A 25,656-nucleotide genomic window follows, 5' to 3' on the forward strand; every position below is an offset into this window, starting at 1 on the left:
ATTCCATTCTAGCCTATGGCCGCGAAGAAAGGCTAGGTCTGTGATTTATTCTAGAAATGAATCTATTGTCTATACTTCGTAGATAAATTTGACAGGTCCGACGCGCGGAGCTAGCCGCCGTTTCGTTTACAATAAAATAAAACTATAATTAAACACCTAATATTTGCGTCCCAAGACTCCTAAGTTAATTTTATATCTTCGCAAAGTTCCTCAGTGCAGTAACACAATGAACGCTGCAGTCCACGCGGTACGTATACGCATGTAACCTTGCACTTCCGACATGTTCTGACATGTTCTCCTTTTTGTTTGACTGTTGATTTTGTTTGATTTATGAGAACCTGGCGCCGAGCTACGGTTTGAATGTTATATTACACTATTAATATCAGTGGAAAAATATTCAGAGTTGATCATTAGAACGTAGTTATGCAGGAAGCAGAGTCTACAATTTTGAAAAAATGACGGTGTTATCGGTCGTAGTGAGGTCAATTCTGTTCTGCTAAAAACATGCAGGCCGCTTTCATACAAAAAACTGTAATAATCTCCTGAAAAAAGTGTTGATCACAGAAACGGCATTTCTCAATTTGAAGAAAACACCCACTGCATTAGAAAAATCTTACGTTCTAGATGCTGATGGGAAGATTAATGCCTCCAGAAATTTAGTTTTTTTTCATAAATAATGTATACAGATACATCGATAATTGTACGAAAGAACTGAAAGATTTAAGAATGGGAGCAAAAATGAGTGGTATAACTGTCTTCTGTATGCTGATGATGCCGTGCTTCTTGCTAGCAGCAAAGGAGACCCGCAATTCTTGGTAATAAAAGTATACGATGTATGCAAGAAAAGCCGTTTGCTTATGAATGTTGATAAATCGAAAGGGATGAAAATATAACTAAATGTGAGGTCAGTGTGAACGGAGATATTCTGAATCAGGTAGAAGAATTTGTGTATTTGGGAAATATGTTTACTAGGGATGGAAAGGAGGGTGAGTGCCGGAAACAGGGTGAACGGTGCACTGAAATCTACTTTGGCAAACAAATGTTTATCGCACGATGCTAAACTAGCAGTTCACAATGGAGTTCTAGTTCCAACTCTAATGTATGGGAGCGATGTATAGAATTGGAAAAATGATGATCAAAGTTCGATCCCTCGGTGAATGTGTGGTAAAACGATGTATGATAGGTGCACAAGTGTCGAGATCCATGAACTGTGTAAGGCTGAGACATGCATTATCGACAGAATCAAGAAAGGGGTGCTGCGTCAGCTTGGACATGGACACGAGGCTAAAATTTGATGTGTCGGTTCCTCGGGCTGAAGACAGACTGGAATGGAACAGACTAATCGGAAATGTTCATAGTGGTCACGATCCTTAGCATTGAGGCACCGACTTAGAAGAAGAATATTATATGTATTTATTTATTACCTTTTAACGGACATTATAAAGTATTTATCATTATAATAATAAAAATACTTTATAGTTTTATTCCACTTTTATTTATAATTTTTTTTTTATAAATTTTGTATCAGTGACCGGGTTTTGTCGGGCCCGACATCGTCAGACTGGTGGGAGACTAAACAAATTTCTATGTTATATACAAGTGCAAGCGGGGGTTGTAAATCATGATTTTATATAATTATGTAAATAAAAGAATTTAAATTAAAATCATTTAAGTATAAGGTAATAACAATTATAAGAATATAAGTTTTGTTTGAATGTATATAATAAAACTGGTGTAAAATATATAATTTTATGAAGTTTTATAATGAAAATGTATTTGAATTACATGTATTCAAGTTTAATTAAAAATATAACAGGGGCCGCTGGTTGGTAGTTCCATCGACAGCTATGTGTCCGGGCCCGGGGGGTAATTAAGTGATTCTCTGAAAGCAAAATTTCCCGGCAGTTAATTCTTATCGATTAGTTTCATTGTTTGTATTTTAATGGATACAATAATGGAGAATGCACGTGTGTTTACTTGATCGTTTAATATTATTTTATCAGGGCAATTTTTTAAGCGGTTTATTTCTAAAATGTCAAGTTTATCTAATTTTTGGCCTTTGCTGCATGTGTGAAGGAATTGAACACTTGTATTTTTATCAAAAACATGATTTGACTCAATAAGGTGGTTCGCAAACGTGGAGTTTTCCTTGTTATTTCTCCAACTTTGGAAGTGTTCGTTAATTCTAGTTTTGAACGACCTTCCCGTTTGGCCCACGTACTCGGCTTCGCATGAACCGCAGCGTAATAAATATGAGCCTGAGTTAGTATCCCTTTCCCTTTGATCTTTATTATTATTTAACATTTTCCCCATATTTGAATTGTTTTTTTTTAAAATTTATTTTTCAAAAATATTTACAAAATAGTCTTAAATTAAAGTCCTGCTGAGTTGCATACATACAACTCGTCAGCAGGTTCTTATAAATTACATCGATTATTTACACTTAACCTACATTAACAATAATTTTGATTGAAAAACAATTACAAATGACATTATGAAAAATTAAAAACTATCACTAATATAAAAAAAAAATCTAATTACCATAATTTGAGCAAACGTCTCACTCTTGTATTTAACTCAGTATTTTTCATATTGTTTGGTAACATGTTAAATATTTTAGGTATACTGTATTGCAGTGTCCTTTTGCCATATTTATTGCAATATCTAACAGCTAGCCCTTCCATACTAGTAAACCTGGTGTTGTAAACATGTACCAACTTGAGTTTATACTCGGAGTGCGACACATGCTGACAAATTAATTTGTACCAAAGTAGAGCCCTAACAGATAATTTATTTACAGATTTATACATTAATGATATTGAAATATTGTGTCTCTGGCGGTATACATCTTTATGTAGTAGCAATTTGATCATAGAATTTAATTATAGAATGCAATAGAACATTCATCTGTGTTAGCTATTTTACTAATTAAATGACTACAATCTCCGAGATATGATAGCGTTGCCCATTTTTTACGAGTTTTTGAATCTTTTATAATAAGTCCTTGACTGAGTTGTGATGCAACTAGTTTTTTCTGTTTTTTTTCTTATTAATCGATCAATAAGATCACATTCATATCCATTTTATTGTATTGAATTCAATGTTAAAATTACAATTTTTTAAAGGTACATGTAAAAGTCTATGTATAAAACTATGAAGTACAGCGAGTTTATGAGAGATGTGGTGTTGAAATGTATTATGAATGAGGTTATCGCTGTATGTGGGTTTTCTATAAATTGCAAATTCTAATTTATTATTTTCGATGCTAATTTTTAAGTCAAGAAAATTAATTACTTTACCTCCCAGTTCCATGGTGAATTGAATTGAATGATTTATTTTATTTATTTCTGTTAGGAAGTTATCGAATTGTCTTTGGCTGCCAGACCAGATCAGGAAAATATCATCAACATAGCGGCGATAGAATTTAACATTGCTAAATGATTTTAATTTTGTAATTGTTTTTTCTAAGTGATCCATGAAAAACTCTGCAAGAACTCTTGCAGAGTTGCTCAATATATTAAGTATTTATCAGATATTTCTTCAGTTCTTTTTTTTAATTGAAGATCTTTTATGTTAATGGTGGTTTGCGGGAGATCATTCATCTAGATGTTTCTGTATGGTTCAGTCGGCAGGGCCCTGAGCGGGCTCTAGTGATAATCCTCGCTTGATTTCGGCTGAGCTCTATCAGGTACCACTCGGTTTTATCATAAATAACAATTATGAATTTCTTTGTTTGTAGATGGCCGCTCTGGATCCATCCATTCTGATGATGGGCGGTTCAGCTCCTGGCGCAAACGCAGTCCCCACCGCAGACCTGCTCCCTACTCAGCCCCAAGGCAAGTGCAATAAAATGATATCTTAGACCTCGCAACCTTCTGTAGTAATTATGGTGACCAAGAATCTGACATCCATGTAAAAATGCAGAATCGCTAAATCGTTTGATGTATAAAGGGAGAAAAATGTACAAAAGATTGAATGAATATATTAATATTTGGTTTTATATTTAGCGTGATACAACTTTAAATTTGAAATATATAAAGTAATTGTTTATTGGAATGAAAACCCACATTTATTTTTTATAAATGAGGTCTTCCGCTAAATCAATATTTTATTTTCAATATGAAGAACTTGTAATCCAGTGTCTTTATTCAAATTATGATTATTTTCTGTCGGATGATTTGCAAATTCAGAAAAATTATTATTTAGGCACCTTAAGTAAAAAAGTTTCTTTTAGTTTTTCCAGTGTAGATTGAATTGCAATAATTACAATTTAATATACAATTTATTTATGCACTTAATCAATGCTCCCATATTATTAATTGTGTAAAATGCGGGTTTACGTTTGATGGTAGGGAATTAGATAATTTTAAACTTATACTATATGCAATCAAACACTGATTTGAGTCTACTGAACACTTTATTTTATTTTTACAAATATAAAAACAAAAATTTCGTGACAATTGTTTTACCTTGTTAGGGCGTTTTCAAACGAATGAAATGTAATGTAATCCACCGTCCTGCGGAAATAGCCAACCCGTCTATCTCTGCGACAGTATCTCGGTCCAATGTCCTGTCCTCGGATCCATTGGTCAGACGCTGGGACAGGACAATATTGTGTTGTCCTCGTGTAAGGCTACTTTAGTTTGACAAGAAACGGCCTTTCCGATAATCGATAGTTCTATCACGATAAAATAAAACCTTTTGTTACATACAGGGTGTTCTTTACACCCTGTCACATCCGAAACCACGATGATCAGTATGACCAAGAAGACATTGGCACATTAAAATAAATATTTAGAACAAATAAAATTTACAAAAATAAAATAATTAAAAAAACAAATGGTTGCTTACTTCTGCAAGGGAGAAGCTAGGAGAGGGAAGGAGGGAGTCTGATACACCATCAACCTCATGGCCATACCCTCCTCGCTTCTCCCCTGCAGAAGTAAGCAACCATTTGTTTTTTAAAAAATTTATTTTTAAAAAAACTCTGCGGTTTAAATATTGTTTTAAATAATTTAATATGTCTTTTTGTTCATACTGATCATCATAGTTTCGGATGCGACAGGGTTTAAAAAACACCTGTATATGATGAAAGAATGAAAGAAATGTGTACGTTCAAACATGGACAGTGTGATTAATTATCATCATCATCGTCGTCGTCGTACCCCTATCCGCACCCGATGGTGCATAGGGCACTACATTTGTAGTTGCAGTTTTTTTTTATCACCCGTGTAAATCCACCGTTGAAACCAATAAATTACGTCACCATGCCAGGAATCGAATCCAGGAACTCAAATTTTTGTTGGGTATGTCCGAGAAGCAGCTCGTTATAACAGTGAACAATTGTATGGAGAAAACCATGAACTAAAATGGCAACTAATGTTTCCTCGTTACATCCGAGATCTTGCTATTTTCGTGATCATTATAACCGAGTTCGATTGTATATGTAGTAAACAAAACATTTTTTTAAATAAAAAAAAACATAGTAAAAACAAATTAAAAAGTCATGAAGATCTTAAAAAATTAAATCAGTAAACAAATAACTAATAGACAATAACTTACTATCGTCACTCACTCTCTGATCCCCACAGCAGCTTCCCCAGATGCCTACAATATACTGCACACTCCATCTACGTATGCCTAGATCTCCACATTCCCTGATAATTCCTTCATCTCGGCTGAGAATACTTGTGCCACGATGACGAAGACGACGATGATGATGATTTAAGGTTTCTGCAAGTTGTTCTGTGCGAGCGTGTGTCAAGTTCCATTCCATATAATTAATACAGGTTTTCCCGTTTGCTTGCGATGTTGCAGTACCGACGAATCTGCCACCTCGAGCACCACCTCAAGATGCCCGTCGAGTCCGCCATTTTGTGTCGCCCTGACTTTCGTGTCGTAATGTCGGCGCTCTGCGAAGACCGCCCAATGAACCTTAAATATGTATCATTGACCGCGAGTGTCTTCCCATGACCCTAAAAAATACGCCGCTGACCGCAATTGTAACCTCGTGACAATGAAATTTTCGGCGTTGTCAAAAATAATGCTGCTAGTGTCACCTCACAGCACTCGGCATGTAAAATATACCGCTAGTGTCACCTCGTGACACTGAAAACAGGCTGCGAGTGTCACCCCACGACACCAATGAACAAATTTTTACAATCGTAATCATGTATAAAGCAAATTTTAAATAACCGAGAAGTCATGTACCAACTGTTTGTTATTGTATAAGAGCATTTGACCCGATTAAGACGCGTTTTGACAAACATAATTTTATTTATTTTTTCCAGCGTTTTGTCGCCCGAAGGAGCTATCCAGTGCCGCGAGGCTTGCAGTCGGTCGAATAACCACTTTCGCCGTGGTAGCCACACTATCGCAGCATTATATCATTTTACTTTTCAGACATGTTAATTGCATTTTCTTGTGTCTGCTTTTTGTTTCAGAATTAAATCTCATATGTATTTGTGTGGTGTTTATAATGATTCCGTTGAATTTATTGTTTTTTCATAAATTAAATATTAATATTTAACAGACAAAATGTAATGCCTTTGAAGACTAAAAAAACATTAAAAATAAATATTGGAAAAGTTTATAATTTTTCTTTAAAAATATACTGTTTCAAACAGTGAAAAAAATTCACAGCAGAGAAATGGGATATTTGACAAATAGTTACATTTGATGAGTTTTTGCTACGCAAAAAGAGTCCATATTTAATATATTACAACGGATATGAAGAATATTTTATAGAAGCCTGGACATTTACAGAGCTTATGACGTTTTATTGGCTGGTTTAAGTGGCCACTTTCTGCCTATATTTGCACATCTATATTTCTTAACTTCTTCCGTCTGTTGATCTTTGCGTAGTTAGAGAGCCAAAATCTCTCCGTCACATTCCGATCTGCAATTTTTTTTCCATTTTTATACATCTTGGACCAGCTGGTTTTGTCAACCTTAACATAGGCAGAACGGTGAATGTTACACCAGCCAATGATAGGTCATAAGCCCTGTAAGTGCCGAGACTTCTACATTCGCCTCTACAAAACGTTCTTCGTCTCTAACTCCCGAGGGGGTTGAATCCAATTCTTGTCTACAAAAATTTGGATAGTCTCAAAATATTGTCGAATCCATGTTTGATGACGCTTCATTTTAACCCACATTCGACGACGGTCCGTAAATTCAATACACATTTGATGACTGTGTTTTGTACACAAAGTTAATGCACATTTATTTAATACTTCACAAGAATTTAATTGGCCTTACTCATAAACTTGGTTTAAAGTTGCACCTAGGCATAGCGGTCTAATTCAGATAGGAATACCATCGTTATCATAGTGGTAGAATAAGAATGAATGAAGAAGATACTTATTTTACCACTACACCTAGGCGTAACTTTATACAAGGTTTTATTATAAAGAGGAAGACATTTTAATTTTAGTTTAGTGTGATGCATATATACAGGGTGTTCATTAAACCCTGTCACATCCGAAACCACGATGATCAGTATGAGCAAGAAGACATACTGGCACATTAAAATAATTTTTTAGAACGAATAAAATTTAAATAAATAAAATATCAAAAAAAGCAGATGGTTGCTTACTTCTGCAGGGTAGAAACGAGAAGGGGGAGGGGGAAGTCGGATGTCGGGACCGACTGAATTTGGTCGTTATACCAGAGAAAGTTTCTTTTTTAATCCAATCGCCATTGCATATCGTCACTAAGTAAACAAATAAATATACGTATAGTTCATATCGATACTTAAAAAAATAAAATGTTAAAGTAAATTATAATAAATGCTTGCAAACATACTGCTTTCTACATTTGAAATGCAGATAAATAAACATTCTCATAACTATGCACACAAATAAAAAAAAATTCAGTCACAAAACACTTTTTTTAAATACAATTTCGCTCAGCATTAGCATTCCGATCTCTCATTCAAAGATGGATTCCGCAGTTTACTTTTAATGTGATAATTTCGTATATGATTGATGTGAATTTCTGAGCAATTACTCATAGAGGTTGTTGGTTTTGCTTATGTGTTATTAGGTACTGGATTGCTGCGGTGTTGCGCTCGATACATGGCCGTAGGGGATCAAACGGGACGTCTGCCGCGCGTACTCCGCCGCAAATTGCTTTGAACAAAATGTACTAGACATTCATTCTGACAACGCCACACTTTGGGGACGAAACTCGATCGCCACTCTCTGCCGTCGTTTAAATTGTAGGTTCTCGGAGATATTCCGCCCACCGGCGACTTTGAGAACGAGAAACTCTCTAGCATCTTAAAATTTGGTATTGAAATTATTACGGCGTGAAAAGTGAGGGCGAAGCTCTACGGCTTCTACGCTATTATAAAATAATGTCAATCGTCGTTCACAGCTGTGTTCTGTATTCCAGAATCAGAGAGCGCAGTGTATTTTATACCAGTCCGCGCACAACTGCGCAGTCCGAAGGTTGTGTGTGGGGTTGCCGCAATTTTATGATGAATGAACACCAAACCCATCTCAGATCGCTATAACAAAATATTTATCGTAGTTATTTAAAGGATTGGTTAAAAATTTAGCTGATATTATTAATTAGAAAAAAATAGATGCTGATTGTTTAAAGGTTGAATTTTTAGAGAAGCGTTGGTTCCATTCGATGTATGGATGGACCGCGCGTGGCATTCGGTTGGGATATTCGGCTTCATGGTGCATACGCTACAGCTCGACTGGTCAACTCGAAGCAGGTCAGGGGTGGAAATATTTACCAGCCCTCTGCGTGAAATATGAACATTGAAAAACTATATATATATATATATATAGTTGGATAATTTATATAGCGCCATTTTTGTGTAAATCTCCTCAAGGGCACTGTACAATTAATAAATATCCCAGTACGTCTTGCAGCTACAGAGCGCATGGACGGTTGGGATTCTAGTACCTTGTTTTCAATTAAGATCAATCAAAAATTATAACAGATAGGAGCTAGATTACAGTACGTCTTGCAGCTACAGAGTGCATAGACTGTTAGAAATTTAGCCCCCATTTACACATTTTAAAAATTGACAAATAAATTTAGTGTATTAATGATATTTAAAAAAATAAAAAATATGAATAATAAAAAGGAGTAAGATTACAACAGGTCTTGCAGCTACTAAGCGCATAGACGATTGGAATTCTAGACCCCATTTACAAAATTTAGGTATTTTAAAGTTGATATATGAAAGCTAGATAACCAATCATCGTGCAGCTACAAAGCGCATCGACGAGTGGAATTCCAGCAAAGTTAAAACAATATTAATAAATTTATAAAAAATAGAGCATAGTAGTAAATTGGTCAAGTGTTCATGCCAAGAAGTAAGCAATAAGAAACTAAATAAATCAATCCCCGGTTCAACTCCATGGTTAACAAAGGGAGATAGATGTCATTATAGATAGACAGTAGGTAGATACCGTCGCCATGTGGCCCACTGGCTGCTAGATAATTTCTGGAAACGCATGTGTGTAGTACTATTATGCCTTTTGTTCCAAAAACTATACCTATCATTGTGGCAACGCTTTTAAAGCATAACTTAAATATATATTTTTTTATCTCATGTAGGTTAAATTCTTTCAGATGTGTTGTGTAGGAAAAATTATGTGTTTATATACAAATAGTTTGTACCGTGTCGCAGTCGACAGCAGGTACATTCAGTGTCATTTTGTTGTTCAAAGAATGTGGCTATCGGGTTTCGTTCTCGGTCTGGCGCTGTTTACTTGTAGCAGTTAGCCGTCTCTGCGATGGTCGCCCGCTAATTGCCTCTCGTTGTTTTAGGTGTCGATTTGCTAACCGCATTTCTGGCGACGCCCATATATGATCTTCAGCAAGTCGGAGACGTCTTCACTGGTAAGTTGCAATATTTAATTTAATGATTTTGATAAGAACATGCGAATTATTGTTTTGACCGACGAGCGCTTTCGTCTAAGTAGACTCAAAATTTTTGATTTAAAAAATTTTGATTTGTTGTATCAAAAAGTTTAATAAATTCTTTGTAATCGACTCACTCAAATTTTTAAACCACTGTAAAAAATTCAATTCAATTTATTTATTTAAATATAACATATACATTACAAATATATTCAATACTATTATAAAAAAGAAAAAAATACATGAAAGAGACTCATGTCAAAGTAGTGGGAGAATCCTGCTCCGAAAAACCCCTTCGGATGCATGGAACAGATCAACATCCAGAGCGATGTTGTTCAGCATAGCGGTAGCCCTTCCAACGGCAGGGTGGTCCTGTATATCGGAATATGAAACAATCTATGCTGACGCTGTCTTAGGTAATTATCAGGAACATACAAACCAATGCTCATCATAATCTCAGAATTATCGATCATACCGCATAACAATCGATAAAAATATGTAGTCAAATACACATTCCTTCTAGTCTCCAAACTGTTGTAGCCGAGCATACCCTGGAGAAACTCGCACACTCCTATGCAGAGATATCTCAGTAAAATGAATCCGGCCTAGTAAAAAACGCGAACAGACTCTGTTACTCAGGATGCATTATGTCTTCAGGTCCGGGCGCTAAGTGCGCCACTCTTCCGGCCATCCTGGGCGGCTCGCTTCCCCGGCTGGGCGGCGAGCAGGCGGACTGCGTGGCCCGCGCCAAGAAGTACGCCATGGAGCAGAGCATCAAGATGGTGCTCATGAAGCAGACCCTGGCGCACCAGCAGCAGCAGATGGCCAGCCAGCGCACGCAGGTGCAGCGCCAACAAGCGCTCGCGCTCATGTGCCGGTAGGTCGAGGAGGAAAATTTGTAGAAGGGACTGTATTTCATTTTTTTAGCAAACCAAATCCTGATCAACAAAATTTGTTGCCTGATTTAAATAATATTTATTTATTTAATTGACGGACTCATGCGGTCCATTCTAACGATGGTAAATACAATTTCGTATAATAAATACAGGCACTAATCAAATAAAATACAACTTTATTAAATTAAAGCTAGGACAAAAAAAAAAAAAATTACTACCTCAAGACAAGATCCGGTCCATCTTAGTGATTTTTAAATCTATAAAGACTTACACCAAAAAAAAGTCCAGTCCATTTCTCCGTAAGTGTAGTCTCCCCTCTCGAGCATGGATGATTGGCCATGCTACTTTTCTTAGCAAAAGATGTTGCACCGATTCGATATGATTTATCCGGCCTACGTAGAAGGGAGACCAGATCGCGGAGGCATATTCTAAAAGAGGACGAACAAGTGAGCAATATAGTGTTTGAACCGTGAACATATTAGTAAAGTCACTAGATGTCCCGCTAACAAAACCCAAGAGTTTTAGTGGCTTGTTAATCATAGCATCAATATGTTCATTAAAGGTAAGTTTACTAACCAACCGATTTCACCATCAAAATAATGCTGAATCAGTCTTCGACTATAGTCCTTAAAATATAGCTTGATTAGAATGACAATTGTCAGCAAAAGTGAGGACATAACTTTGTAGTAACTTAGTGATTTATATTGACACATGAAAAATCATTTGTATCTGGCGTGTTAATTAATTTTTTTAATACAATGCTTGACATATAAACTAACATAAATATATAAAATCAGCTTTAAAACTAAAAAAAAAAAAAAAAACCTACAATGTTTGAGTATGTCCAAATGCTTGCAGACTGGCTGGATTTCCTCCCTAGGGAGTTATTCATATTTAAAACTATTTCAACAGAGAGGGAAAACATTTTTGAGAAGGGAATATGGAAGTCTAGGCATTTACGACAGGTCATAAGCCCTGTAAATGCCTAGACTTCCATATTCCCTTCTCAAAAATGTTTTCCGTCTCTGTCGAAAAAAAAAAAATCAAATAAATCTAATTATTAATGACGTTCTTACAAAGTTACATCATTTTGCAAAATACTTTTGAGATGGGACAAATTGATCAATGTAAATTGATTGAATAAAAAAATAATTAATTTGATGTTGTTCATGAAAAAAGGATAAATGTCTTATTTTTTTGTGAATAATTGTCTTAAACACACTATAGTAGGCTTGTTTTTGGGTTTTTATATCAATTTTCGAAAACAGAGTTTCATGTTTGCATGAAAAAAACTGATAAAATCGAATTGATTGGTACATGATCAGCGATCAGTAATTTCCCATCTCTATTGACATTAGTTTCACAGCTGTCATTTTAATCAAGCTATATTTTATTTAATCGATACATTACTCTGGTGAAAGTTTTATATTTATTTTATTAAAACCTGTTCCAGCGTGTACGTGGGCAGCATATCGTTCGAGCTGAAAGAGGACACCATCCGGCAATCGTTCCTGCCCTTCGGCCCCATCAAGTCCATCAACATGTCGTGGGACCCCGTGACCCAGAAGCACAAGGGCTTCGCCTTCGTCGAGTACGAGATCCCCGAGGCCGCCCAGCTCTCCTTGGAGCAGATGAACGGAGTCATGATCGGGGGAAGGTACGATTTGCATTCTAACCTAGTTTAATTAATGCATATTTGTAAATCATCATCCAATCAATCCTGGACAAGTGTTTTCCACTGGATGGCTGCTCTCAGTTAAAAATTCTAATTAAGGAAATCGGGTGACGATAAGTCCGCTTTTGTCGTGTAGTGAATGGCGTGTTGGCCTACAGGTTGGACGTGAAATATTGATTTTTAATGTTGTTCAAACTGCGATATTTCATTGTTCCTGGACTGGCACCTGAAGCGTAAGACTGATCACCTTACCTTCCTTAAACATATGGTAGAGATACCCTGTGTTTTTTTTTTGCTCCACGGCCAGGAGGCCCAATCACAGTGATAAATTACATCATAGAACACTTAGGCTTAAGAAAAATCACATTTTAATTTTTGTGTTCTCTCCGGGAATCGAACCCGGAACTTTCCGTGTGTGAGTCGAGCGTATTGACCACTACCCCACGGAGGTCGCCATCTTACCTTAACAGTGCAGTGCCCTATGCATCATCAGGTGCATTTAAAAGTTTGATGACGAGACCCATTTACCTTCATGACCTTCATAACAGAATCGGATTGAGGCTCCGGTCTCACGGATCAGAGGTCCGAGGTTCAAACCCCACTCTACCCCAACTTGATTTCCATTCTCTAATAGCGAGTTGTTTACAACTTGTTGGAAATGGCCACCAAAATGGAAATATTTGGACCAATATAAGAATGCTAATATTTATTTTTTATAAAAAAAAAATAAAGATAGCAAATCAATTGCTAAAAGGCATGATTTTTGTTTCAAAATAAAAGTCCCTTACATGAGTATCATACAGTAGTTGAAATACATTTCTGATCGCTCTATTCTGAATAACCCGCACCTCAGAGATTTTGCTCTTAGCTGCAAAACCCCAAACACAGCATAGGTATGATGAATGTGAATGGACCATAGAAAAATAGATTGCTCGAAGCAGCGAAACTGGAAGCATTCTCTGAAATCTGTACAGTATTCCAGCCACAATCACACAGGGACAATCTCTCCCTTCACCTGCTCAACATGTTCATTCCGAGTAAGCTGCGAGTCCACTAACAGTCCCAAGTACTTGATACTATTTTTTGTCTCCAGACGATCATCACCAATAAAGTCATCAATAGATTCATTGCTCTTGTTTCCAAATAGAAGGTAGTGAGTCTTTTTTGCATTCCAGCTCAGTCTATTTAAACACAGCCATTCCGCCAGATGTAAGACGTCACTTTCAACAGTCTTCTGTAAATCTTGTTTGTTTTTACTGTGATATAAAATGGTCGTATCATCTGCATAAAGCTGTATTCCTCCTTTGATGCCCCATTTCGTCACATCGTTAATGTATGTAAGAAAAAGCAACGGACCGGTTGCAGTTGGTGTACTAATGCAGTGCCCTATGCACCATTATGTGGGAAAAAGGAATGATGACAATTTTTTACATTTTTAATTACGTCTTTAATTAGAAATTAATTTAAAATATCAAATTGTGCGCTAATTTGAATTAATTTTTGGTCAGGAATATCAAAGTGGTGGGCCGCCCGTCCAACATGCCGCAGGCGCAGGCCGTCATAGACGAAATACAAGAGGAGGCCAAGAGCTACAACCGCATATACATTGCGAGCATCCACGCCGATCTGACGGAGGACGACATCAAAAGGTGAACCGATGGGCTCTAACACTTAATAAAAATATCATCGAATTTACAATTTTTCTTGAAGTATATGTACACTAAAGTGTAGCAAATCAATTTTATTTTGATGTAAATCATATTTTTTTCCATACATTTTTTAAATTACATAAAAAATATATTTAGTCCAGCAAATATATTTATATGTGATTTCATTTTTTCCATACATTTTGTATTTCCTCACTTCAGCGTTTTCCTCAGTTTTACACTTTTTTCTTGCTCCCTTGAAAAACGTAAATAGGCGTTTTTACTGTATTTCAATATTGGGTTGATAAATAAATGTATTTTATTATATAAATAAAACACGAGTGATACTTTAATCCACAAATTTGTAATATCCAGTGACCGGTTTCATCGCTTTCGCGACATCTTCGAGACTGGTATCTTTATTAAAAAGTTAAATGTATTTATACAGAACAGAGGTAAGGATACATAAATTCAAAGTTAAATGTAAGTAAATTAAATAAAGTTATTTTTATCTTAAGGATCATTATCAACAAATTTTCTATGGGTTAACTAATGAATTGATATAATGCTATTTTAATGAGTTTAAGTATTTTATTTTATTTTTGGTGTCTCATCCTTCATGAGTGTGGTTTTGTAAATAATGATTTCTGAAAAACAAAGGGTAAAAAGTCATTAGTAAAATTATATTACAATGGGTAAAGTAATGGAGAATGCACATGTGTTATCTGTTCATTAAGTAATTCTATGTTGGGTTTATTTTTTAATCTATTAATTTCATATTACTTTGAATTTATGTATCCTTACCTCTGTTCTGTATAAATACATTTAACTTTTTAATAAAGATACCAGTCTCAAAGATGTCGCGAAAGCGATGAAACCGGTCACTGGATATTCCAAATTTGTGGATTAAAGTATCACTCGTGTTTTATTTATATAATAAATTATAATGAACTTCCATCAAGAATTTTCACTTACAAACTTAAATGTTTTAAATAAATGTATGTTGGCCAGTGATGAGATCTCGTCTCCGATGAGCTGTGAGCGTGAGACGCCTTGCGTAGATCTCCGCCCGCAGCCAATATGACGGACAGTAAATTAGCTGATAAGATCTGAGGCCTCCACTAGAGTTATGTAACTGTGAAAAATTGGTGCAGTCAATGAATATGTGTATTTGGGCATTACTATTGGACTGGGATAAACATATTACCAAATTATGTAAAAGATTAAGGACAGTTATAGGCAGCACGTTTAGAATAAAATACTTTGTTCCAATAAAAACATTACGATTTATTTATCAATCATTAGCGGAATCAATTATTAGGTACGGCATTACCAGTTGGGGCCTTTCTTGTAAAACCAACATTGAAAAAATTCAATCTTTACAAAACTCAGCTCTTAAATTAATTAACAGATCAGCTAGAGTTGATAAGGAAGAGGTACCCGAACTTTTTAAAAAGCAAGGGTGCCTGTCCGTAAATGCTATTCTATGGCTCTAATTTGTTACTATTTAGATATCGATTTGATAGTAACTACCAGAAAAGGTATTTACATTCACACAATACAAGGCTAGCACAACGAGAAGGCTCGTCAGTACCGAGGTTTGTAAACAAGTACGGCCAAAGAACACTTCATTATACAATTACTCAAATTTTTAACAAGATTTCTAAGATGATTTTAAAAGCAAATGTTGACAAAATATTTTATATATATTTATATTTTCGATACCTGACACCCTCTTTCCAATATAACACCACCACACCCACCCTCTCACTCACTTACACTCACACAAACACACTAGTATGTATTGTACGTGTATTTAATGTATTTCTGTGGATATCTGTCATTGGTTTTATTCTCTGTATATGTTATTTGTTATATTTTTATTACATGTATTACTGTTGATATCCCCAATAAATAAAATTAAAATTAAAAAAAGCTTTTAAGAAAAAAATAATTAAATGGCTAATATGTAACAAGGCTTTATATTGATTATTATTTTATGTCACCTATTTTAATTTTTGTAAATAAATTTTGTGTGAAAAATAGGTATGCTTTTAGTTCTAAACAATGTTTATATTACTTTTTAAATTTATATAATTTCTCTTAACGTTTTTCTCTGTAAAGGAAAAATAAGAAACCTGCTGACAAGCCGGTTTCGCGGTTTAGTGGGTTTCATTATTTTTCCTTTTATATTTTTTTCTGTTCATGTTTTACCTTCTTTAATAAAATATAAAATTTTCGATTAAAAAAAAAACTATTCTACCTGGGGGACCCGAGGTCGAAAGTTTTCATATGTTTCTTCTTCTTACATGTGAAAGGCACACGGTGCCGTTTATTTTAGTAAAATAAAATGTCCGTTTCAGTGTGTTCGAAGCCTTCGGCCCCATCACATACTGCAAGCTCGCTTATGGAACGTCAGCTCACAAACACAAGGGATACGGCTTCATAGAGTACGACACTCTGCAGTCTGCGCTGGAGGCCATCGCCAGCATGAATCTCTTCGATCTCGGCGGCCAGTATTTGAGGTAACCATTCCATTTTTTTTATTTATTTATGCACGGTTTTTCAGGGCCAGACCGCGAAACTTCAGAGGAACATTCTGCAGAATGTTAGTTTACGTTATATCTTTGATCTTCGCAAATTTGACCACATAACCGAGTAGCGCACGCAACTACACTGGCTCAGCATCAGGCATAGAAGAATCATTTACATTCTGTCACTTCTTCACAATATCCCACTTCGCCTGTTTATCTGAGAGAGCTCTTCCAACCTCCATCACAACACGGACTATCTCTTCGTTCTAGTGACGAGAGAACCCTTTTAATACCCTGTCGTCGCTCTAATTTTCTTGCCTCCTCTTTCACAGTAGTAGCCGCTTGATTGTGGAATAATCTACCCACTAATGTTAGAGACGCCCCTTATTTATTTACATTTAAGTCGAGATTGAAATGTCACTATCTAAATATTTAAATTGTTCCTTTATCCTTCTTTTTTCCTTTCCATCCCCTCTCCTCTCTTCATAGTATAGTGTTAATCTTTTATATATTTTTATTTTGTTAATCTTTGTTTTTAATTTTTGTATAAAATTGTAAGATTCAATATTTATTTATTTTTGCACCACAACAGGCCATTAGGCCTAATTACAGTGGTAAATTACATCACAGAACACCCAGGCTTGAGAAAAATTACATTTTAATTTTGTTGTGTTCTTACCGGGAATCGAACCCGGAACCTTCCGTGTGTGAGTCCAGCGTCTCGACCACTACACCACGGAGGCCGCTGCTGCAAAACTTAAAAAAATCGTAGCGCTGACAAATTTCGAAAAAATTTTTTTTTGCTTAGTTCAATAGTCTATTAACAAATAAAAACATTTAAAAAACCACCGGACGTCCTCATTCTACTTTGTTAATTTGACCGTTGTCGCATTGCAGGGTGGGGCGAGCGATCACGCCCCCCAACGCCCTCACGGGCCCGGCCACCAACTCCATGATGCCCACGGCCGCGGCGGTGGCCGCCGCCGCCGCCACGGCCAAGATCCAGGCCATGGACGCCGTCGCCAGCAACGCCGTCGCCCTCGGTGAGATTATCATTAGCAAGGTCATCGCTTTCCCATGGAATAATTGGATGGGGGGAACTTACAACAATCATACTAAACCATTAGAAACTGTTCAAAAATTTATATTAAAAATAATGCTTCACAAAAATCGCACTTTCCCCTCTTTCCAATTGTTTCAAGAAGCTAAACTTTTAGATCCTAAGACAAATATATAGTTTTCAATGTTTAAAATATATATTTAAGAACCAAAATTTATTTACAAGTAATTCAAATAGATCAAGTCAAAGAAGGAATTGTGTGTTAGAAAAAGCACATTGTAAAACGAGGCTCGCACAGAGACATGCATATTATATAGGCCCAAAAGTTTTTAATTCTTTTTTTACTAATAATATTTCATTGATTCCAAACTTTCAAAATTTTCCTTCTTTTAAAAAACACGCACTATCCTGGATTCAAACTAAAGATATGAACTCTTTTTTTCTATGAGTTACTTTGTTGCCCTTTAATAATAAGGAATATTTTTGTGTTTTTTTTTAAATATTTTTTATTTCCTTTTTTAATTGCTAAAAAAAAAAATACCATATTATCTTTTACAGAATATTTTATTTTTTCTTTCTTGTGTTACACAAAAATATTATAACTGTTTATTATTTATTACAGGAGCGAAAATTCATTAACATTTTCTTGTATATCCACGAACAGGCCATGCCTTTGTGGGATTTTTTTGTTTACTATTAATATGTATTTCATTGCTTTGTAATTATGCTTTATTTTTTTAATACTCTGTTTTATTAAAATGTTTATTGTAAAAAACAAAAAAAAAATTAAAAAAATATTAAAAAATGACAATTTTATGTTCAGCTGACCCAACCTGGGCGCTTTCATGCAAAAAACTTTCATTATCAAGTCCAGAGAAGAGCAACTGAAATGGTAGTTTCTCTAAGAAATAAATCATACGAGGACTGTTTGAGGGAACTCGGGTTGAGTTCACTGCGAGCGCAGGCAATGTAGTGACTAGATTGAAACATTCAAAATCTTAACTGAGCAATATAATGTACCCAAGTTGAAATCATTGTTCACTATGAATGAAAACCGCCGTCTCAGAGGTCCTGCCTCCTTCTCACTTCTCATCCGACCCCGGGAAGTACTTCGAGAAATGGAATGGCCCAGTGCTAGTTCAGTTGATGTCAACTAGATGCACACAGCAATGTATAATGTTTAATCGTTGGACAGAATAGATTCAATTAAATATTTGGGAATTTATATAGATGGGAATTTTAATTGAAAAAGCAAATTTACGCTGAAAAAGCAAAAATCGCTGCTGATGGGAAGATTAATGCCTCCAGAAATCTAGTTCCTTTAAATAAATATAACTTAATAAATACAGTATTTTAATTTTATAAATTCATTAATTCTGTACCTTAAAGCTAAAAGGCTAGAAGTCACATTTTTGCAAAATTGAGTTATGAATGTCATTTTGTTAATATATTCAGATTCTATTAATGCTAAACACATCAGAGTCCCCCGGTATACCACTACTGAAACAGCTTGTTCTAAAACACCAGTACTACTGTTGTGTAGATTTGATTGTTCACTCTTTTCACAAAAGTGCTATTATCTCTATTCAAATGATGCAGATTTTTACTAGGCAAAGTAGGAAATTGCATTACTGAGAAAATTGTGATTTTTAGCCGCAGCGGTGGCGGCCGCAACTGCGCAAGTAAAGATGGATCCCGTCAGCAACAATTTGGGCCTCGGTGAGTTTTTAATTATTTTTTATTTATTGTATTTTTTCTTTCCATTTTAGTTACAAATAGAAAAAAAACACCTTCCAAAAACATGCGTCCTTCCTTATGACAGCCGTATATGTCATTTGAAAGAAAATTTTCTGCTCGTCAAGATGTTGCGTTTGCTTTTACGTTACATAAATGATTTTATTTGATTACAAGCCTTCGAAATGGAATGTAGAGTAGACAAATGCGAGCATTTTTGACACCCTCTGTTTCCCGTCTCTGCCTACAAACTTTGGGCGAGCTCATCGTATTTTTCATTCATAGGTTTGTCTCAAATGCACCCGGGCTTGGCTCTTCCCGCCCCCGCCATGCCGACCCTGATGAACCCCACGGTGCTGGGCAGCGTGGTGACCACTGCGCCGCCAGGTAAATTGCCTTCATTCCTGACGTACTCTCGCTGCGATCAGCTCTGCCCGGACGAAGAATACACTTACGACAATAACATATATGTATTTCTGTCCGCAGGCACACTGGGAGTCATGCCTACCGCGCGGCCGTCCATTCCGCCGCCAGGAATCGCCATTCCGGTAAATATGAATTTTTCGATCCAACAGCGTCTCTGGACTGGTACCTGAAGCGTAAGACTGATCGTCTTATCTTCATGTAACAAAAAAGTATGCGATTGGTCTACCGCATACCAATGCAGTGCCCTATGCACCATTAGGTGCAGAAAGGGGATTCTCTCCACTGCCGGATGGTGGCCTCTTCCAAACGTCTCCATTCCTTCCTATCGCCCGCTTTCATCATCCACGTTCTACCGGCAATAGAGGCAATGTCGTCGACCCATCTTTTCTGTGGCCTTCCAACACTTCTTTTGTTTGCCCGCGGTCTCCACTTTATTATTCTGGGTGTCCACCTGCCATCATTTTGTCTCGCCGAGTGTCCTGCCCACTGCCATTTCAATTTCACTGCACGATCCATGATATCCACGACTCCGGTTCTACACCTTATTTCTTAATTTTTTACCTGTCTCTTAGACATACACCGAGCGTCTGTCTTTCCATGGATAGTTGGGTGCATTTTAATTTCTGGCTACTTCTTTGTGTTATAGACATGGTTTCTAGTCTGTATGTTGTGACCGGCAATATGCACGATTCATATTCTTATCTTTTCAAGCATATAGGGACTTGTTAATTTTCAAAAATATTTTAAAGTTTGCCGAAAGCAGCCCAACTTAGCCCTATTCTTCTTGGTAACTCCGCTATCTGGTTATCTTTACCAAGTTTGACTTTGTGTCCTAGATTGATGATGATGTTATTAATTCATAATTTAAAAAAATTAATTAAATGGATTCTGCAAATCAGCCGACAGGTCATAAGCTGTGTAAATGCCTAGACTGCCACATCCCCTTCTCGAAAACGTTTTCCCTCTCTGTCACGGTAAATTGAAATCCTAATAACTGCCTAGGGACTGCAATCCGCTAACAATGTACTGGACAATATTGTCTTGTCCCAGCTCCGTGAGCTGCCTCAACCGCTCAGGACGAACGTACGAAAATTCAGCCCCAGTTCACTCGTGAACGCTGAAAAAATGAATACATGACGGCGTTTATTATGAGCGAGTTCACATTTTTTTTTAATGACAACAAACTAAATAATAAAAAGAAATTTTTTCCGCCTCTGTTTTCGGCAGAAAAAATACGCGTTGAGCAAATCGCTATTGTCGTAAGGTCCTGTCCGTGGAGATAACCCGCCCGTCTATCTCCGTGAAAATGTCTCAGAACAACGTTGTGTCCTACAAATTGCTGTTTACACACGGACAATGGTCAAGCCTTGGGACAGAACAGTATCGTGTTGTCCACGTGTAAACGGCCTTCAAAGACAAGGTGACGATTTATCTGATACCTCGGATGAATCTCACCCGCATTAATTAGGTTTTCAGCTCTTTTACTTCACAAACATCAAGGAGAATTAGGAGTGGTTTTGGATTATAAACTGACATACAACGAGCATATAGATAATACAGTAAATAACTCACTGAAATTACTCGGCTTCATTAACAGAATATCCTCTGATTTTCTGAATTCAGTGCTCGTCTTCAAAAATTTGGCCAAACTCGAAATGTTGTTGTGTACTATTCCTCCGTTTTTTTTTGCATTATCAGGCGCCGACGCTGACGGTGGTGACTCCAGCCATGCCCACCGCCGCCGCCCCCCCCGCCGCGACAGCTGCGCCCCCCCTTCAGATGCCGACGCAGATCAACGGAAACAGCAACAACAACATCGCCATCAGGTAATGATCGCTGAAGAGGAAGGCGTAGAAAGCGACCGAAATTATGGAAAACCCACTCTAGGATTTTGCACCATGATAACGACCCCCCCACAGGGCGCGCATTGTGGCTGACTGACCAAACACGCAGTGAATAGCATCCAACGATCACCGTATTCTCCGGATGTTTTTTTTGCAGTACAAGTTGCAAAAACAAATATTTTGTTGCTTATTACTTTAAAAATATTTAAAAAGATTAACGCTGATTTTTCCCCATCAGAAAAAATCTGTGGTATATGAACATATTATAGTTATACTATAATATTTTCATTTTTCATTATAAAACAAAACATTGATGTACATACATATGTATGTTTACTAGGGATGGAATGACTGAGAAAGATATTGAAAGGAAGGTGAGTGCCGGGAACAGACTGAACGGCGCACTTTAATCAACCTCGGCAAATGAATGTTTGTCACAAGAGGTAAAATTAGCAGTTCACAACGGAGTCCCGGTCCCGACCCTGATGTATGGGAGCGAAGTATGGACTTGGAAAAACAGGGATGATGTTGAAATGCGATCTCTCAGGCGAATGTGTGGTAAAACTTTGTACGATAGATGCGCAAATGTCGAGATCCGTGCATCATGTAAGGCTGAGACGAGCATTATTGACAAAATCAAGAAAGGAGCTCTGCGTTGGTTTGGACATGTAGAGCGAATGGACAGCGAGAGAACGGCTAAGAATATTTACAATGCGAATGCTGATGGATGCAGAAATAGAGGAAGACCGAGAAAGACATGGCATGATCAAATCCAACAAATACTCGAAGATGGACATGTCAAAAATTAATTTATTGTGCCAATATGTCTTCTTGGTCATACTGATCATCGTGGTTTCGGATGTGACAGAGTTTAAAGAACCCCCTGTATATACTGTAAAACTCTCAATAAAAAAAATAAAATGACGTATACATAATCAGTTAAATTTTAAAATAAAATTGTTTTTTTGAAAAAAACGGTTTTGAAATTGAACATACTTAAAAAAAAAAAAAAAATTATATCATTTCGTCATTTGAATTTTAACAAAAAGGTTTCTAACTTTTTACTAAGCTCTTTATTGTACCATTTTTAATACAATTTACAAGTTTTAAACGATTATTTTTTTATACTTACGCACCCACACACACGCACCCTCTCCCTCATTCATTCCCACACGCACATGTATCCTCTCCCTCATTCATTCACGCATACACACATTCACATACACATGAATACATACGTCACACAAATACAATTACTAAACTTCTTTTCTTCTATATTATGTGTCATTAGATTTACAGTTGATTTTTTTAATTGGCTTTAGCATTGTTAAGATTTTTCTACTTATTTTGTTTATGTAATAGCTGTAAAAATCCCAAATAAAATAAAATAAATAAATATTTTTTAAAGAAATAAAAATTGACTAAATATCTACACTATACTATGAAGAGGGGAGGGAAGGAAAAACTCTTATAAAAAAAATTATTTAGAAAGTGACGTTTCATACGTGATTTGAATGTAAATAATGATGTCTCTGACATTGGGTAGATTATTACATAATCGATCAGCTACTTTTGTGAAAGAGGATGCAAAAAAAATAGAGATTATAGAATGAACAGTTCGGTCATCAGTAATATTGGTTTTATTTGGAATGATCCAAAGTGACGTTTTTAACATCTGACTCTTAAATTAAAATCAATTTTGATTGCACGGATATAACATTACAAAGAAAATATAAATATTTTAAGAAAACCTTTTTTTATGGCCTTCCAATTTCGCCGAACCTTCTCATCGAGATAAATCTTTTGATTTCTTACGGACACGATGGCGTGTTTCAGGAAGCTGGAGGCCGCCCGGCAACAGGAGCAGCTGCAGAGGAAGCTGCTGGCCGGAGGGGAACCGCAGACCCTGCAGCAGCAGGAGAGCATGAGCATCAAGGGACAGAGCGCCCGCCACCTCGTCATGCAGCGCCTCATGAGGACCAAGGAGTCCCGCGTCGTCATACTCAGCAATATGGTACGCGCCAACCGTAACCGGCCCAAGCGCTATTACTTATGCTCGTTCGAAGCTTACGCAACAAAATCTATAAGTATTCGTTGTCCACGTGTGTCTGCTTCCAGGTCGGTCCCGAGGACGTCGACCAGAGCCTGCAGGAAGAAATCCAAGAGGAGTGCGGCAAGTACGGGGAGGTCGGCCGCGTCATTATCTACAACGAGCAGCAGGCTGACATTCCCCATTCCACCGTCATAGTCAAGATCTTCGTCGAGTTCACCACCATGGCCGGTGAGTGTACCGAACCCCCTAAGAAATACAGTGTCTAGGGAAATTGGATACAAAAAGTGTTTTCTCACATTTAATTGTTGTGCTACCAAGTTTCTCAAAAATCTTTATATATATATAATTCCTCTGTACGTGTGATGTCGCTGAACTCCTCCTAAATGGCTTAACCGATTTACGTGCGGTTTTCAGAGAAATATAGATCTTTGCACTGTGCGTGTTCGTAGATATTAAAATCTTTAATCTAATATGTAAAAAAGAAGTAAGGAGCATAAATGTTTTATTCATCGATCCACCAGGGTTGCATTTGAGGAGAATGCATTTACAAAAATGCTAATTACACATGAAATGTGATCCCATCCTGTTTCTTTAAGATCCTAGCAGTATTTCTACACTTTAAAAGGCCACAACACTGCATAGTTGAATTCAAATCAGGAGTTGCGTACTGAGCGACGTCTACAAAGAAACTAATGGTAAACGTAAAACTACTCATTTATGAGTAGTTTAGTCGCCTTCTGTTTGATGTGCGTATGCGGTTTCTGGACTTCTTAATTCTATGATCTGATTTTGTTGCAGAAGCCGAATCTGCTGTGGAAGCTCTCAACGGAAGATATTTTGGCGGAAGAACCGTCCGGGCGGCCATATACGACCAGGACCTATTTGACCACGGCGACCTCAGCGGGTAGTGCGCCTCGGCAACATCTGGACACTGGGACATTCAGCGATCAAGCCTCGGAGATGGAGGCAATGATGTACATATAGTTAAATAGACATGTATTTTAGTTTGTGGGTAATTTCCTTCATTCTCCAACTGACTTAAGACAGAAAAACGGAACTACAAAAAATATGGTGCCCCCAAAGAGCCTACAGGCTTTTCAGTCAGCTGCCAGCTTCTGTGCGTCCTCCCGAGTCAGTTTCCGTCGCGTTCCGTAGTTCGTACACGAACTGCCGACGAGCAGTCAGCAGCGGGCGTCGGGAACCTGACGCCTAGTGTCGCGGACTCACGGATCGAAGGTCCGAGATTCGTACTCCGCTCTGCCACAATTTGATTCCCATTTTCTAATAGTGAGTTATTTCCAACTCATTGAAGATGGTTCCAAAATTGGAATCTTCGAGTGAATCGTAAGAATGCCAGTCAACTATATGCTTTTGCTCAGAGACAATTATCACTGGAGTTTGCTGCGTCCATTCTATTATTTCTTAATTCCTCACAAAATCAAACAGAAGCGTCTGGAGGGATAATTCTGGTAATTCTTAGAAAAATCGCCAGAATTGGCCTGCGGTGCCGTGGCTAGTGTTGCCGACTCACGGATCGGAGGTCCGAGGTTCGGACCCCACTCTGCCCCAACTTGATTCCTATTTTCAATATCGAGTTATTTACAACTGGCTGAAAATGGACCTAACATTGAAATATTTGGGTAAATTATACAAATGCAAATATTTATTTTTGTTTTAATGAAAAAAAAAAATCTGGCAAAAACAGCTCATTGCATTGGCCACGCTCCTAACACGGTACGATCGAGTTAAATTTTAAACTTTATTTGTGGCCGTTTAAACTGAAATAGAACATAGTCACGAATCTCGACGTCGCAATTGTCTATTTAAAAAATTGAAAATGAAAATATTTTTCCACAATATCCATATTGATTTTGAAAATAAAATTAATTTTTCCTAACCA

General features: G+C 36.9%; 1 protein-coding gene across 3 annotated transcripts; it reads left to right on the top strand.

Moving 5' to 3' along the window:
• Window positions 1-64: 64 nt before the first annotated feature.
• On the top strand, window positions 65-25,656 carry hfp (Poly(U)-binding-splicing factor hfp). 3 transcript variants are annotated; one of them, XM_088241394.1, is made up of 16 exons: window positions 68-247; window positions 3,740-3,836; window positions 8,047-8,145; window positions 9,796-9,867; window positions 10,546-10,765; window positions 12,238-12,441; window positions 13,968-14,108; window positions 16,469-16,630; window positions 17,537-17,682; window positions 19,353-19,418; window positions 19,719-19,820; window positions 19,920-19,981; window positions 21,558-21,685; window positions 23,540-23,717; window positions 23,822-23,984; window positions 24,555-25,656. In XM_088241394.1, exons 5-16 carry the CDS (start codon window positions 10,650-10,652, stop codon window positions 24,662-24,664), a joined length of 1,578 nt encoding a protein of 525 aa, XP_088097520.1. In that variant the 5' UTR covers window positions 68-247; window positions 3,740-3,836; window positions 8,047-8,145; window positions 9,796-9,867; window positions 10,546-10,649; the 3' UTR covers window positions 24,665-25,656. The 3 variants fall into 3 exon arrangements, with proteins under 3 accessions (XP_088097519.1, XP_088097520.1, XP_088097521.1); XM_088241393.1 differs by lacking the exon at window positions 8,047-8,145 and having other exon boundaries at window positions 65-247; XM_088241395.1 differs by lacking the exons at window positions 68-247; window positions 3,740-3,836 and having other exon boundaries at window positions 8,022-8,145.

This window comes from Micrasema longulum, unplaced genomic scaffold, assembly GCF_059751315.1.
Source record: "Micrasema longulum isolate JH-2025_06_02 unplaced genomic scaffold, ASM5975131v1 h1tg002874l, whole genome shotgun sequence".
NCBI lineage: Eukaryota > Metazoa > Arthropoda > Insecta > Trichoptera > Brachycentridae > Micrasema > Micrasema longulum.